We start from the raw sequence: 17,419 nt of genomic DNA, 5'->3' as shown, positions 1-17,419 counted from the left end.
TGTCGGAATGCGCATTAAAGGTTGGACGAGCATGCTTGACGTTTCCCACAGTTGAAAATCATGGGTGGAATATAAATAAATAAATGATATTAGATATTTTACTTTGCGTAATCTTAATCCAAAACTAAAGATTATATGAATACTAGACCACGGATAGTCGGATATAAATAAACATACATGGAATAACTAGGTAAATACAAGTAAATTTGAAAATTCCTGGCAATTAGTGGTGACTGAGTTTGTTCCGGCGTTTCTTCTCAGCACTTGCCATATGTTTGTCTCGAAGCGCTGGTAGGGCCCAAGAGATAAGGAGACATGTAAAGTGCCCCATAAGGGCTACCTTTTCTTTTTTTAATATTTACTATATTTTGACGTTCATAAGTGCCACTTGTGGTCTAAACTGAATAGGTAAATATTTTTGGTTTAGATTTTTGATTTTAAAGTAGATTTTCGTGGTCAAAATTTCCCGAAATGCTGAATGAAATTGCTCAGTTCAACCTTGTTTGTTTTTCCTGTAATTGCTAATTTTATATGGTTTCTGTCAATATGACATAAACACCCCTATTATTTATTTACAAACTTTGTATTACCAGTTACCACAGAATATTAATAAGAACTGTGTTACTTATACCTTCTCCCATCTTTGTTTTCTTTTTTTCTTCTATTACACATACATTATTTATGAATTGACTGAACCAGCAATCGAACTTTAAAAACGTAATTTGTATAAACTTGCTAATTACATCGGATTCCCTAACAATTGCACTGCAAGTATTGCAACCCATAACCCATCGGAATGCAAGGTGTTCTTTAGTTTCATTAACTTCATTAACATCGGCTATAAATAAAATTGCCCGTGTACGAAATTGAATAATAATTTCCTCGGACCACAATACTGCGGTACTAGGGCACTATTTAAGTTGTGAGCCTCGACAACATAACGTGTTGTTAGACGACATCTGATACTTTTAATGAAAAGTTTGACATTTTTGACTATAACCTTATTCAAAACTTTTTATCATTTGAGCACGTTTTGTATTATTAACATTGAATTGAAAATTATCTTGACTACAAAAACATGGAATTGACTTGCGGAAACTTTTGCGCGAAGATTTATTATGACTTTCGACGTGGTTAATCAATACAAAACTGAAGCGGTTAGCTAAATTTCACTATTGGTGATAAAGATATATCCTTTACCATTGTAAAACGCTAGTTTAAGAAGTATAATATTGTATGTCATTGGCTCATCAGGGAATTTTGCGAAAGTCGTCCAAAATGACTAATTGTGGCGGAAAACATTGATGTTGTCAGAAAAATGGAAGAGAAACCTCGTCATGTGATATATCGTAGGAATGAGATAATCCTAGGCATTAATTCCACCAGCAGTAATAAAATATTGTATGACCATATTATGGTTAATACGTTTTTTTCTCGCTGGATGTCACAGAATTTTTCAAACGCTCAATAGGACGCTTGTGTCGTTTAGTCCTTGGAAATGATTGATAAATAAGTTTAAAAAGCTTTAAGAGCCGTTTTTAAAATTGTGACAGTTGACGAATTAAGGATCTATGCATAATGATCCTGAAAATAAACAGCTATCGACTATGGAGGTGTTTTAAGATGAACCAATTCCAACAAAAGTCCCATGCGCTCGGAACACTTTGAAACTTACGGTCGCCTATTTTTCCGAAATATCCGATTATGTGACAGAAACGTCACTAGAGAAATTTAGAATGGTTAATTCTTAATAGTAAACAGCCACTTTTTTCCCAAAAGTCTTCAGTTTAATAAGGGAAACTGACCAGCTTAGTCGAATCGCCATTCGTGACGAAAATGTGAGCTTTTACACGTCTCGTCAAACAACTGACTATTTGAACACTCAAAATATGAAATAAACAGGTCCAACGCTACAAAATTCTTGCTTGGAATCTAAACACTTCTTTTGGTGCCCATATATTAAAATTAAATGCGTGAACAGCTATTTATGTAGCCAGAAGCAACAGACGGTGCGGTCAAAAACCATGCTTTAGAGGTGCCTCAAGCTGAGTGGAAAAAATGCTATGAAAAGTATTTCGGACACATTAAAAAGTACATAAATCATGAAAGACAATACCAATAAACGCAATCAATACCATTTTAATAATAAACTACTTTGTTTTCATAGTTAGGCTCACAACTTAAATAGTGTCCCACGTATAGCGACCGCACTCTACTTTATAAATAAGTATATACAGGGTGTATGGACGTGTACTCTATTAAGGAAATGATCATGACTTAAGAGCCATTTTACATTTTCGTGCGAATTTCTAAGATTTTGGAAGCATGAATTACTATCTTAAGCAACACCCAGAGATTATTTAATAACTGCGAAAGATAGGTCAATCCTTGTTGTTGACCATTAATGAAACGGATTTACTAAAACTCTTTTGCTTAATTCACAGTGCCCCATCTCCCACAACCATTTTACGAAAAAATTGCCGCAGACTCATTTTCAAAGTCCTGTATCTATTATTTATGCTCATATAATAAGCTTAAAAATATATAGTAATCATCGGACATATATTCTTGTAGTCCATTAATGAAATAGATTCTTGAATTTCATTACCATTATTGAGTAAAATCTAAAAATAATTTGGAAAATTTGAAGATTAACGTCACATTTTGATCGTGGTTTTTGGTTTAAAAACACAGCATAAACTGCAATAAAAGTATCCCAAAATAAAGAATATTCATTGTAGAATTAATTTCTACAGTTATTGTTTAAATATTAGTAACCACTTTGTCAAAATATTGATGTGAATATCAGTATAAATTACAATGCGCAAGCCGACATCGATTAGTATGGCGCGAGCGCCCGTCAAGGCAGGACCTGTGTCATTTTTCCCGCCGTGACGTTTACGTGCGTTCGTGTCGTAAAGCGGTGATTTGTACGGCGACCAAATACATTTGATACTATGCCGAGAGGCTGTTTCGAGTCGGCCGGCCGAGCAGAAATTGAAATGATGAATTTTAATTTCTTTGACGGATCTGGGTGTAACTATGTATAATATGTAGGTACCATGTATTTAATTTAATAAATAAATTATAAAAAAGTATATCCATTATGATAACACCCTTAACACATTAACACAAGCATATTGGTTGCCTACTTTTGGACTAGATGGCGCTGTGAAATTGTCCAAAGATTTGTTTATTTATTTATCCGCTTTGAGTTTTGTTTCGTGAAGAAGAAAAAGAAGAGCTTGGTTTTGTTGTTAAATCTATACTAATAAAAGAGGAAAGATTTAATTGTTTGTTTGTTTGTTTGGAGGCAATAGGCTCCGAAAAAAATTTCTTTCACGATTTAGAATCCTAATTTTTTTCTATGTAGGCTATAAAATATTTTCAAAAACTTTAGTCCAAAATCTTTGATAAAATTCGACGTTTAATAAATAAATTAGATAACATGTTAATACTTTTTTTTTCAGTACGATTTTAGTACTTGTTTTTCAGAAATTCTACGATTTAACTAAACTTCTAGTGTTTATATTTTATGCATAATTTATTAACTTCTAAAATATACATATTATATCCTATTGATAGATGACGTGCTTCGTATTTTATTAAAATTATTACCTGACTAGGTTAAAAAGGTGTGGAATGTTATTTTGGAGATAACTTGGTTCCATAGAAATATAGAGAGATGCTAAGTAATGCGCTGAGTTCGAAACTCAGTGTCGTATTAGAAATTCACACACACACAAAGAAATCAAATTATGTGCTCATTATCCATTGCGGTATCAGTATTCAACGTTCGAATAATCTTTAGTACTATGCAAGCAATATAAACTGTTTACATAATGACGTCGCTACTGTCATCATTGCTTTCACAAGCAATATGTTCCAATTTGTCCCTTGTCACATTTCCCTTTAGTTTCTGTGATCTGTGCTTGTTTCTAAGTTGATATCAACGAAATATTCCTTAGTACTTTTGATTTAAATTTTTTTTTTATTTTGACACGTGTTTGAAAAATCAAGGTCATTACAATAAAATAACAAGTGAAAACGTAACATTGCATTGCAACTCGCAATTTCGCAATATTGATGAGGAGATTCCATTGGAAAGTCTGTATTCATTCCTAGGATTCCCCTAACACCATCAAATTCAAGAGAATTCAAGAGAGTGCAGTTTCCCATCTCATGCTTAGGGACCACGGTTTAAAATAGTGTAGTTGCATAGAGCCTGCAACGGGCAACCGCGTGCGCAGCTGCTCATACTAATTTTCGATACAAAAGCAAGTGTTGGCGCCCTCACGAGTTTTAGCGGAGTTCCATATGGTAGCGGGAGTAGACTTAATGGAAATCTATGCTTCTCCGACGACCAGTTGTATGTGGAATACTCCAGAGTATGCGCACACAATAGCCTGGTGATTTTAGCACCTGAAGGAAAAACAAAAAAACATTGTTTACAAAGAAATCTGCGGCAGGTGTAGTGTTTTAATTTTGTTTTAGAAAGATCTCATAATTTTGTAAGTATTCAAATATTTAAACATAATGATGTGTAGATTTTATATCAAAAAATATAATCATTTAACAAAATTAATTTTCTTAGAATATTTTAATTCTATTAGAACCATTTTCCACTTCATCTCAGAAGAAGTCGCGGGCAAAAAGCTAGTATGAAATATGTAGTATTGCCCGCGGCTTCACCCGCTTGAAATTTAGTTTGTCACAGATCGTCATAAATTATAGCCTATACATTGTTATTCTGGTCGACGCCAGGGATGGATGAGCGTCGCTGTCGCTGGCGACAGGGTCTTCTGGTTCAGGGTTCATGGCGTAGGTCTCAGGCAAAATGAAATCCACTCGTAGAAATTAATAAACTCAGTGTATTAACGAAAATAATTACACACAGCACTAGAGTCGTATCGGAACTGAGTGAACCAAAGGTCTTGCGATAGGAACGTCCGACCCGAGTGATAGTTGAACACAGACTGCCTAGTACTGCTGTACTGTACTGTAAAGTTTCATCAAAATCTGTTCAGTAGTTTTTGCGTGAAAGTGTAACAAACATCCAGACATCCACACAAACTTTCGTATTTATAATATTAGAAAGACTAGTAAAAAGTAAGATAGTAAGATGAATTATTTTAGTTATTTGTTTACTTATAATAATATTTATTTATTTATTTCTTAGCTCTGTCTGATAATGGATCTGGACGAGATGCAATGGCCACCTCCGTAACAAAACAATAGAACCATATGGAGTTTGGGCTTGTGTGATTCGCCTTGACGAATATTTCGTATCCAGGGTCCGATGATGGAGCTGTAAGGGGGCAGATTTTTTTTTTCACTATGTTACTGTCTTTATTTTGTACCTACTTAATATATTTTACATATTATACCTATTCGTGTTTCATTATTCGTATCCAGGGTCCGATGATGGAGCTGTAAGGGGGCAGATTTATTTTTCACTATGTGACTGTCTTTATTTTGTACTTAATATATATTTTACATATTATACCTATTCGTGTTTCATTATGAATCGAAATATAAAAGACTTAATAAACTCTATTAAAAATTTAAATTAATTAATCAAGTTTGAATACCTCATTCTACCTTAAAATTAATAACTTAAATCAAGTCTTAATACGGTCACGGCTCAAGATTTTTTTGTCCATTTCAGCGTTCTTTTTACTCTTTTGACGTTGCGTTGACAGCTTTTACCTAAATTCGCGCGGAATATTTTTGTGAAATGGCTCTTAATATTACACCGTAATTTGTTGAATGGAGCAAGTATTAACTAGCATTTGTGTTGGTCGCAATTATTTCTTTAATTCTATAAAGTTTAAAGAAAACGGCTGAATATTTTTCTATTTAGAACAGAGAATATTAAGTGTAAGTTTAAGTACTTTATTACTTTTGTATTTAACTGTGGCAGTTGTTGTTATATTTGTAAATAACAAATTAATTAATAGGATTAAGGTATGGTCGTAAAGATAATAATAAGTTATCGATATTTTGATAACAAAATGACTTGAATAAAAATTGCAAGAACTGATAATTTAGACAAAATTAAAAATACAACAAATTGAATAAACACTGATAAAATATAAGATTATTAATCTAACTGACGTACTGGTGTTACTTGTGAACGTATAAATTTAAATAATTTAATAACTAGGCTAAGGATTTTTTAAATTACACCTGGGATAGTAACATAGTTAAGAATTTATGTTCTGAAACATACCTATCTATGATGATATAAACTTCGTTAAAACTAGGGTTTGTACCCGGGTAATCCCGGAACCGAAAGAACCGGGAAAACCCGGGTTTTTTCGACAGCTTAAGAACCGGGTTTTAAAAATTCAAAACCCGGTTCTTTCGGTACTTTCGGGTTTTGCATAGTTATCTAAAAATCTGTTATAGGTATTAGGCATGAGTCGTAACAAGAACATTGCGTACGTATAGAGAACCTAAAGATATCAGATTAGCTACTAATAAAGATTACCTACTTATTGGTTTTGTATTTTGTTTTTTTATGAGATATGTAAATATTTTAGACTTTTCAATTTCGTAAATAATCGTTTTCCAATAGTTCTTTGCACTTATGGTAAATTTGGACTGACCTTCTATTTATACTGTTGTATCGTTCTTTTCTGGAATCTGTATCTAACCCGATTTTTTTTTTTTCGTGTACACCGTTACGTGCTATTTCACAAGTTTTTGCTGGGAATTCGAAGGTTTCACACTGGTTACACAATACTCTTGATGTTTTGCGCTTTTCTTCACAAAATTGTAACACTTTGGATGAAGATTAATCGTTATTATTAATTTTAATTCTTAAACATTGTACAGAGCCGATGTCAACAGTAGCACAGTAGCGCCCCCGTCATCGGAAATCTGGACTGGGGTAGAATCGGCTTAAATATAGATAACCAATACATTAGTCACTTGAGATTCGCCGACGATATTGTCTTAGTGTCCGAAAATACAACAGAATTGCAATCGATGATAAATGCTCTACACGCGGCAAGTCAACAGGTTGGCTTGGAAATAAATCGTAGCAAAACCAATATAATGACGAACCACAACAAAACTCCAGTTTACCTGGGAAATGAAATGCTAGAGTATGTTGACACTTATATATATCTGGGCAAACAAATGTCATTTCATAAGCAGAGAAACGAACAAGAAATAGAAAGAAGAGTTGCAAATGCATGGAAGAAATTTTGGACGTTAAAAGAAATTATGAAAAGTGAAATGCCAACTAAGATTAAACAGATAGTCATGGATACCTGTATTCTCCCATCGCTAACATACGCCAGTCAAACTTGGAAATTTACAAATAGAGTAGAAATGAAAATCAGAACCTGTCAACGGAGTATGGAGAGAAGCTTATTAAAAGTTAAAAAAATCCAAAAAATACCACACCAAGATATTAGGAAAAAGACAAAAGTCACAGATGCGCTATGTTATAGCAAGAAACTGAAGTGGCGCTGGGCCGGCCACATAGCTCGTCTGACAGATAATCGTTGGACTAAGCGATTAACTTCTTGGCTGGGTCCATCGGGTACAAGAAAGAGAGGAAGACCAACTACGCGATGGGCTAACGACATAGTGCAAGTGGCTGGCGAGCAATGGATGAACGTGGCAGGCGACAGGGACACTTGGCATTCTCTAGAGGAGGCCTTCACCTCCAACTAACGGGGGGTTCTTACTTCTTTTTTTTGCTCAATAATAAAGTAACTTCTAAATATTAGTATGTTAATTATTAGCATGTTTATTAGTTTTATTAGCATGTTTATTAGTTTTATTGTTAATTTTGTGTATAGTAAGAAATAAAAGGCTTTTTTTATTTTTATTTATTTTTATTTATGTAAATATTTTAAGCATTTTTCTTACAATTTTTTCAAATCACTGGCATATTTTTGTTTGCGCTTACGCTGCGACAGGTTATACAGAAGATTGACGAGTATAACTTGCCACTATGCTTGGCGTTCGTAGACTATGAGAAGGTCTTCGATTTGTTCGGGTCTTGGGCAGTGCTTACAGTCTCTTCAGCGGTGCCGTATATCGAGGTGCTGAAGTGCTTGTACAAAAACGCCACCATGTCGGTCCGAGTACAGGAGCAGAGCACGAGGACGATTCCTCTGCAGTGAGGCGTTAGGCAGGGAGATGTTATATCTCCTAAACTGTTCACCACTGCATTGGAAGACGCTTTCAAACTCCTTGAATGGAAAGGATTCGGCATAAACATTAATGGCGAGTACATCACTCACCTTCGGTTTGCCCACGATACTGATTGTGGTCATGGCAGAATCGTTGTAAGATCTTGGCACAATGCTCAAAGACCTTAATCGAGTTTCCTAACAGGTAGGCCTGAGGATGAATATGGACAAAACAAAGCTTATGTCCAATGTCCATGTTGCGCCCTACCCAGTTTCGGTTGGGAGCTCAATCCTCGAGATTGTTGACGATCCAGCTAGGTAGGTCCAATTTCGAAAAGGGAGTCAATCGTCGAATCCAACTCGGCTAGGCAGCTTTCGGGAAACTACGCAACATCTTTTCATCCAAAATACCTCAGTGCCTGAGGACGAAAGTCTACAACCAATGTGTGTTACCAGTGATGACTTATGGCTCGGAAACGTGGCCTCTCACTATAGGCCTTATACAGAAGCTCAAAGTTGCACAGCGTGCTATGGAGAGGGCTATGCTCGGTGTTTCTTTACGAGATCGAATCAGAAATGAGGAGATCCGTAAATGAACTAAAGTAGCGACTTTAGTTCATTTACGGATCTCCTCATTTCTATGTCAGCGGATTCAGCGGACATAGCCCGACGCGGACGCAGAACTGACGGCCGATGGGGCAGGAAGGTCCTGGAATGGAGGCCGCGTACCGGAAAACGCAGCGTGGAACGTCAATATATAAATAGTCAAATATATCGATAAGTTGGATGAAAAAGACTGATTGTGGTACCTCAATTGAAAACTAATTATTTCACTTTTATTTTATTTTTGGGAGTCGAATTTAGTAAAAATAGAAAAATATTGTAAATCATGTTTGTTGATTATTCCTAGTCTATTCAAAGAAGTGTTATTTCAATAAAAAAAACATAATCAAAATATTGTTTTTTTGGAACCGAAAGAACCGAAAAAACCGGGGCTCCCGGTTCTTATGACCACCAGACCCGAAAAACCCGGTTCCTCAAACCAGAACCGATTCTGCATTCCCTTAAAACCCTTTTACCAAATATTTACGAAATTTACGAAAAAATAAATATCTTTGGATAACTTTTTATTTAATTTCATGTAATATGTTATTGTAATAATTAAATTACAAAGATAAGAATTTACTACTAACTAAAACTTTTAAGTAAATGTTGTTAATTAATCTTAAAATACTTAGAGTTTTGCAAAAATTAAACCGCTAGATACATCTAAAAATGAAACATTTTGCATATTGCTTTCACGTTATTATAATACTTATGTTATTAATAAAATATAATAGGATTATAACTGATTGCATATCTTAGTCGTTAAGTGGTCTGATTTAATTATGAATCAAATTAAAGCAATGGTGATGTCATTGAGATAAGAACATGCAAGATTATGCTTTTCATTCAGTCATTAATAGACGTTTTATAGACTTAGAGTAGGCGAACACCGTTAATTTTTCGTCGGCCGATAGTTTAATCGGGCTGTTGATCAGTATGGGCATGTATGGGAGTGCGCACACTACGCCAATTCGATTTGGTCGATTCTTCATACAATTTGAAATCGGGCACAACTATCGGCCAACTAAAAATCAACGGTGTGCGCCTACTCTAAGGCTTGGCTGCACCATCTTACTTTAACTTTGACAAACGTCAAAAAGCTGTCAAACTCCATACAAAAACACCGATTGTCGTCAAAGTTACGGTCAAAGTTAAGTGGTGCAACTCAGCCTTAATTTTTTTTTATTTAGAACGGGACTATTCCCACCTCTCTTTCCCACCGCTCCAACTCCTGTGTAGCCAGGATCTACAGCTTGACCGCCAATAAAAACACAAACAGTAAAGGTTAAGTTTCTCCCAGGGGAAAGTTAAACTGTCATTGGACCCGCAACGAAATTAATCAGAAGAACATTAGAGGAGTTCGAAGTTAAGGTTAAGGTAGTTAAAGTTTTTGATTTAGAAGGTAAATTACCCTAAGTCGGTTGAATAAAGTTGCTTTAGTTAGTAGAAGCTGAAAGCAGCGACCACACATTCCACACCGCACACTTAAAAACCCCAAACGCGGCGACTGAGTCCACACCTCAGATCATTCTATGATCTGAGGTCCACACACACAGACATATGAAGTCGCGGAATCGCGATACTGCATCGGTAGAGTCGCTAAAACGCGCGATTCTGATACTGCATTCGAACGAATGAAGTCGCGAAATCGCCGATATTATAAGTAGCATGTCTAATGTGACCCTTAGTGGATGGACTTGAATTTATTTCCTTGCGTATAGAATCCGGTAAGAGATAAACACTGCAATATTTAGGTTATGGAGAACTGAAATACTTATGGCTTACTAATATGCAAATTATTTTTGATTCTTAGATAAGATTCATTTCAAGATATAATATGTTTTCAATAAAAAGACTTCATTCTAGTCCTAAAACCAAGATCCTTTTCGATTTGCTTTAAAATTCTAGTATTGGCAGTTTAAAAAAAAGTTAATTGAGTTCGAGAACTAGTGATGTCATAGGCTCATAAATAGTGCCTCCCTTTATTTATAAAATTTTACCTACATGACCAATTAAGGTTTTCAAAATACTTCTTGACAAAAGGTAACTACTATAACTTCATCAAAATTAACGATTTCAGTGTAAATTAAACAAACACTGAACTTTCACATTTCAAGATAAATATTAATAACACAGATAAGAAAACACTGGTGGTGTACCGCCAAAAGGTTAACAAGTTGCATGTAAAAGAAAAACTTACGGTCACAGACTCCCATTTCAGCGATCCACCCACTTAACTTAACCACTTAACCGCCGTAAAGTTCACTATCGCACCACTATCTTGTTCGCAGGACAAGTTATGAATGGGCTTGTCGCGTTTACGAGCGATATCGACGCGATAACGTCAGCGATAGCGATACAATCGCAAATTGGATTATTGGTAATTATGAATCAAGGGTTCGAAGAATATTCAGGTGATTTACTATGATGATACACGTGTTTGGTCAGTACGGGGATATTAGATGATAAAACAACGTTTTGTTTAATTTGATGTTGTATTATTGGAAATGAATTTTCCGCTCTTTGATAGAGTTCCTGAGAAGTTGAGTAATGTCTAAAGCTTTCAGGTTTGATTTATATCGTCATCATTTTAGCCATAGGACGTCTACTGCTGAACATAGGCCTCAATACTCAATCGTTTATTGCATAACCACATTAGCATTCACATTAGGATTCCACAATGATTCCACAATGGCCGGTTGGTGGCGGCCTGCATCCAGCGCTTTTCCGCTACCTTTATGAGGTTGTCGGTCCACCTTGTGGGTGGACGTCCTACTTTCCGGTACCTACGTGGCCTCCACTCCAGAACCTTGCTGCCCCTTCGGCCGTCAGTTCTGCGTACTATATGCCCTGCCCATTGATTGATATAGGTACACTGAAAAAAAATGGGTAGCTGAACTGTTTTAATATTTGAAAGTAACTTAAGTAAGTAAGATAAGAAGACATGGAGCAGTGATGGTGTTAAACTTATTCTTACTTATTCGGCAAGTGTAAAAGAGTTTTAGGAACCTTATCACTTCAAAAATAAAATAATTTCTTTAGCTTTTAAACTCATAACCCGCTAGTCGATTAATACCTAAGTTCACACAGTCTAGAAATGCTTGTCCTAGATATTTTTAATTACTTAATCTTATTAATCAAGGAAGTCAAATTAATTACAGTCGAATGTAATTATTAAATCAAGTAAGTAATTGCAAGGATTCGTGAAAAACTAAATAGGTACTAACACGTTGAGTAACCAATGTGTAAATCGAATTTAGTCATATCCGATTGAGACACTATTTCTGGTTATTTCAATTAATCATATTACGGCTGGATTGCGTGTAGAGGATTCGATCCCGGACCTTTTTTCCCGGTTCTTTATGATTTTTATTTCATGTTCATAATCCCAGGGTTATCCCGGGATTCCGGGATTAGTCAAATACAAAATTTTTGGTTTCAATATCGTCCGGAATCCTCTAATTGCGTGATACATATCCAGTGGTCGTGGGTTCGTATCCCGCAAGAGACAAACATATTCAAATCCTACTTGGAGAAATATAATTTGTAAGAAGGAACATTTTATATCCAACGTCATCATCGTCATCATTATCATTTCACTGCTGAACATAGGCCTCCCCTAATGATTTCCATATTGACCGCCTTCCCTTTATGAGGTCATGGGCATATCCAAAGTACTTGTGTCATTTTAAAGTTTGTGTGTTATCCGCCATCAACTATTTAAAACTATGCTTAGTTTGGGGCTGGGTTTTGACGTTTTGTCATTATCTTAATAATCTACTTTAATGACTTACATGTTAAAACACAATTCCGTTGATTATCATCGATGTTCATGCTAACCCTTTGTAAGTCGGCGACTAATTTTTATTTATTTTTGGACTTTTACACAAGTGGGTAAGGTTCAAAATTTGGCAGCCAACACGTCACCTAATAAAGGTTTATCTAACGAAAACGGTTTGGGCAGTAAAAGTAATAAAATTAGCAGTAAATTAAACAGTTAATGGCACAAGGAACAGGATGTTGTGCCTGTAAACAAGATGTTACGGCTAATGGGCTTAGAACGAGAGCTGGCGCCTTGTCTTAGGGTGGCCTTTCACTTGAGTGTTCGCGTGTAACAATGCATGATTCGGGTTGGAACTGAACGTTGGAAGTGGATCGGGACGGGATGATGTAGCCGCTAGCTCTATCGAATATTCTGCATATCGAAGCATTAAGAATTGACACTCACTTGATCGCTTGACGATCGCTTTATGACCACTAAAACACTGAAAACCTTACAGTATGTGGATTGTTTATGAATAATAATTCGTTCATTTCAGTCAAATGACGTCCATTGCTGGACAAAGTTCTCCCCAGGGATCATAAAGAGTTATTGGTCACGATTTTCGTAGTTACTGATGTAATGCTTATACTGTAATTCTTGAGGTTACGCATGCTGAAGCTAAGCTGCATTACACGCGAAAGCTCCCAGTCAGTATCCACCCTAATATTTTATTAAATGTTCGCCAGTAATGTTAATACGTAATATAATTTGATCCTAATGAACGAAGTGTCGGAACGGCTCTAGTGTAATTGCAAACGCTAACTAATTTAAAGTAGATAATTCTAAGATATAAATTTTGAGTAAATAAGGTAAAGTAATTGTACTAGAGCATGCACTATAGCGGATAATAAATAAGTACGTTTTACTATTTTAATATGACTTTATCGTAAGTTTTGTAGTATAGCTCCTTCCTATTATTATGGGATTTTGTGTGTTATTGTGTCCATCACATAAATTAATTAAATTAAAGTAAACAGTGATAGGGTTCACAAAAGTATTTTTATAGAGTTTTTAATTATCAAAAAAATTTAAAACAACATTATTTTTATGATAGAGGGTTATTTTACAGTTCCTTTAACAAGAGTACTTTATGGCTGGGTTGCACCATTTTACTTTAACTTTGACAAATGCCAAAAATCTGTCAAACTCCATACAAAAGACACCGTTATCGTTAAAGTTACGGTCAAAGTTAGGTGGTGCAACTAACCCTAAGTTAATTTTGAATTTACAAAAGAGTTAAGGAGGTAATTCTTAACACTAAAACGTATTTTTAATTAATTTCGTCTACACTAAATGGCATGTTTGATGTAAGTATAGCATACTAGAAACCTAATACAACCGACAGCTCATCATTTATATTCCAAAATCGCCTCTATTTCAACTGCGTAAAGAGCTACAATGTTAATCTTAATGTACCGTCTGTACATTGTTATTAGATTGCCATCGTAATAATTTCAAAGCGCAGACAGATGCATTTATATCTTAATTGAATATAATTACGGCTGATATCACTCGCCACAACACATGGGATTACTTTTGAATAACTCACTTGCAACTCGAAATACTCGTAACTAACTCGGCGAATAACCACGGTTCTTGCATTAGACTACAATCGAGTTTTGTAGGGTTGATTCCCATCCACTGGGTATTGTGGTGATGAAACCCATTCATGATAATGCTTAGATACAAAGTTCTCGAGTGGCGACCACGGGCCGGAAGATACAGTGTGGGCAGGCTCCCCACTAGTTGGACCGACGATCTGAACGAACTGTTACATCCCTCTGACGTACATAAAACCCCTGATGCCCAGAAAATCCTGCGGCATCAGCATTTTTGCCCGAGTTGGCTCGCCCGCTTCACGGGCTCGCCAGTTCTTCGCTACCACTCGCGCGTGACGGCTGCCTCTTCCAAATCCAATCATTGTATTTTATTTCAGCTAGAATAACTAGCCTTTTTTAAAAAGACTTTATCAAAGCCCGGCCTAACATTGGTGGCAGCTCAAGGGATTTATAAAATCCTCGGTACCGCGTCCGAAGTATAGTATAGTGAACAAACAGTGTGTGTGCAAGTGATCCAAGTTCGAACTCAGAATCTCACCGTATCTCACTGTATCTCGCCGTATCTCACCGTTTCTCGTCGCATCACACTGCATCATCGCTGTACCTCTTCGTGTCCCGCTACATTTCACCGTGTCCCACTGTGTCCCGCTGTATCTGCTGTGTCCCACTGTTCCCGCTGTGTCCCGCAACCGTCGTCGAACTCACCATCATCGCTGGCCCTGAAAGAAAATACTTACCATCTCCACTGCATCCTGAAGAAGAATCTCATCGCTGTATCCTGCTCCGCCGTATCCCGATTTGCCGCAACCTGAAATAAATATCATCCTAACTCAAGACAATCAACGCGTAACACCGTGCCTGAGACGCCCTTATCGCTCCGGAATGCAGCCGCTTCCCGTCGTCGCGCTCACGTTCGCCGTCTACGCAACATTGTAGTGAGTCTGGCCTTTGTTCTTTGTACCTTATCTAATATTCAATTGACTCAATTCTTTGTGTGGCGTTGTGACCAATTTTATCGTGTATTCCTTTTGTAATCATTTACGGTTTAAGAAGTTTAACTTTACATCAATTCAAAATGTCAAAATCAGAGTTCAGAGTACCCAAGGACGTGCTCCCCGTACCGGTAGACGTGGACTTGCCAATGTCGGAGGACGATAGAGCCACAAGCCCAGTAGCGGACGTCCAAAGGGAAAAAAGGGGCAGAAAACCTGCTCCCTCAACTATTGCAATGAATTTAGACCTCAGTATCCTCCTAAAATTCATAAAGCCATACGATGGCAGTAGAGAAACCTTAAACTCTTTTATCATAAACTGCAACAACGCCTACAACTTAGCCACGGAGACCCAAAAACATATAGTTTTTAAATACATATTATGCCAACTTCAGGGGAAAGCGGAAGTCGCGTGCTCCATAAAAGAATTCACCAATTGGGAACAATTGAAGGAATTCTTGAAAACTCAATTCAGTGAGCGTAAACATTATGCGCACCTGCTAATGGACCTCCAAGAGAGTAAGCAGAGCGGTAATGAAAACGTCAGCCAATACGCGCTCCGAGTCGAGACATGCCTGTCCCAACTCCTGACGGAGATATCGTTGTCGCAAACTAAAATCAAAGAAATTCCTGGTAGGACAGCCGCAATGGAGGATCTCGCTCTCCACCATTTCTTAATGGGATTACATCCCCGTATCTCCAATATAGTGAGATGTCGCTCACCATCAACCCTCAACGAAGCCGTAAACCTCGCCGTATCCGAAGAACGGATACAACAGACTCTATACAAAAAACCTGTTCCCGACCAAAGGCCCAACAATAATAACAATAATCGATTCACGAAACCCCGTCAGAATTTCAACAATCAACAACAAAGTTCTCAACCTCAACCTTCGGGTTCCAACTCCACTGTCGTATGTCGATACTGCAAAGCCCCAGGGCACACTATCGACGTCTGTCGAAAACGGGAATACAATAACAGAATGAGGGGTCAAAGGCCTCCATTCAACACCCCAAATCCTCAGTTCCGTAGGGTCAACTTCAACCAGGACCAACAGGAGGACGACGAGGGTCATGACGAAGTTGACTTCAATCCCTCAGAAAATTTAAACGAGTAGTGGACTCCCGGCGGTGTCCCGCGAGTCCAAAACGCAAACCAACCCTGATTCCAAATGAAAAGACACCCACTGTATCCACTGCATCCACTGTATCCACTGTATCCACCGTATCCACTGTATCCGCCAAACCAAAGGCGACCGCTGTATCCACTGCATCCACTGTATCCACTGTATCCGCCAAACCAAAGGCGACCTCTGTATCCACTGTATCCGCCAAACCAAAGGCGACCGCTGTATCCACTGTATCCGCCAAACCAAAGGCGACCGCTGTATCCACTGCATCCACTGTATCCGCCAAACCAAAGGCGACCACTGTATCCACTGCATCCACTGTATCCGCCAAACCAAAGGCGACCACCGTATCCACTGCATCAAAGTCAACCACCGTATCCTCTGTATCCGCTGAATCAAAGTCAACCACTGTACCAAATGCAAAATCTACTACACCCAAGCGCAGGCCTTCCCTGACGACTCCGCTAACTGAGGAAAACACACAAATTTACGAAATATCATTTGATCCCTCAATCAAATCGTTACCACACGTTGTAATCAACACAGCCGCTTCTGAAATGCCACTGTCGCTTTTAATTGACACAGGTTCTTCAATAAGCCTACTCAAAAAGTCGTGTATCAAACCTCAAACTCCGCTGAACGAGGAAAAGCTCAAACTTAAGGGCTTTAACTCTGCTGACGAATCCGTCCCAACGTTGGGCTCACTTAATTTGGCGTTATACTTAAAAGATAAACCCAAAGTTTCCATCAAACACAAATTCCACGTAGTGGGAGACATTGATTTCCCCTACGACGGCATCGTGGGTAACGACCTCCTTAACCAATTCAATGGCAGCATCGACTTCACGCGCGAAGCCCTGAAGCTTGGAAAACATATCCTGAAGTTATTCTTTACGGATCCTTATTACACCGTTCCAGCACGCTCAGAGAAAGTAATAGAGTGTTCAGTTTCTAATCCTGACCTTAAAGAAGGTGTCATTCTAGATCAGCATATATCTCAGAACCTACTAATATCAAACTGCTTAGTAAAAGTCAAGGAAAATGATAAAATTAACATAACAGTCGCCAATACTTCAGAACAGCCAATAAATATCAAAACAAATCTCAATCTTCACCTGGAACCTCTTCATACCTCTGCGTATCCTGTCCATACTAG

At 37.4% G+C, this 17,419-nt stretch overlaps 1 protein-coding gene across 2 annotated transcripts in view; it reads right to left on the bottom strand.

The window, feature by feature from the left end:
• Positions 1-17,419, bottom strand: part of LOC135088361 (homeobox protein aristaless-like) — a 115,953-nt gene that overhangs the window by 20,963 nt on the left and 77,571 nt on the right. Inside the window, exon 1 of one of the 2 annotated variants that reach the window (XM_063983211.1) lies at positions 10,960-11,048. The exons of the other annotated variant lie outside the window; for it this stretch is intronic. Within the exon in view, the coding sequence (XP_063839281.1) occupies positions 10,960-10,975 (16 nt within the window). The 5' untranslated portion in view covers positions 10,976-11,048. Of the gene's footprint in view, positions 1-10,959; positions 11,049-17,419 lie in introns of those variants that run through there. 2 annotated transcript variants of the gene reach the window in all.

The sequence above is a fragment of the Ostrinia nubilalis genome, chromosome 3 (assembly GCF_963855985.1).
Source record: "Ostrinia nubilalis chromosome 3, ilOstNubi1.1, whole genome shotgun sequence".
Lineage (NCBI taxonomy): Eukaryota > Metazoa > Arthropoda > Insecta > Lepidoptera > Crambidae > Ostrinia > Ostrinia nubilalis.
This window is presented reverse-complemented; position numbering and strand designations above follow the sequence as displayed.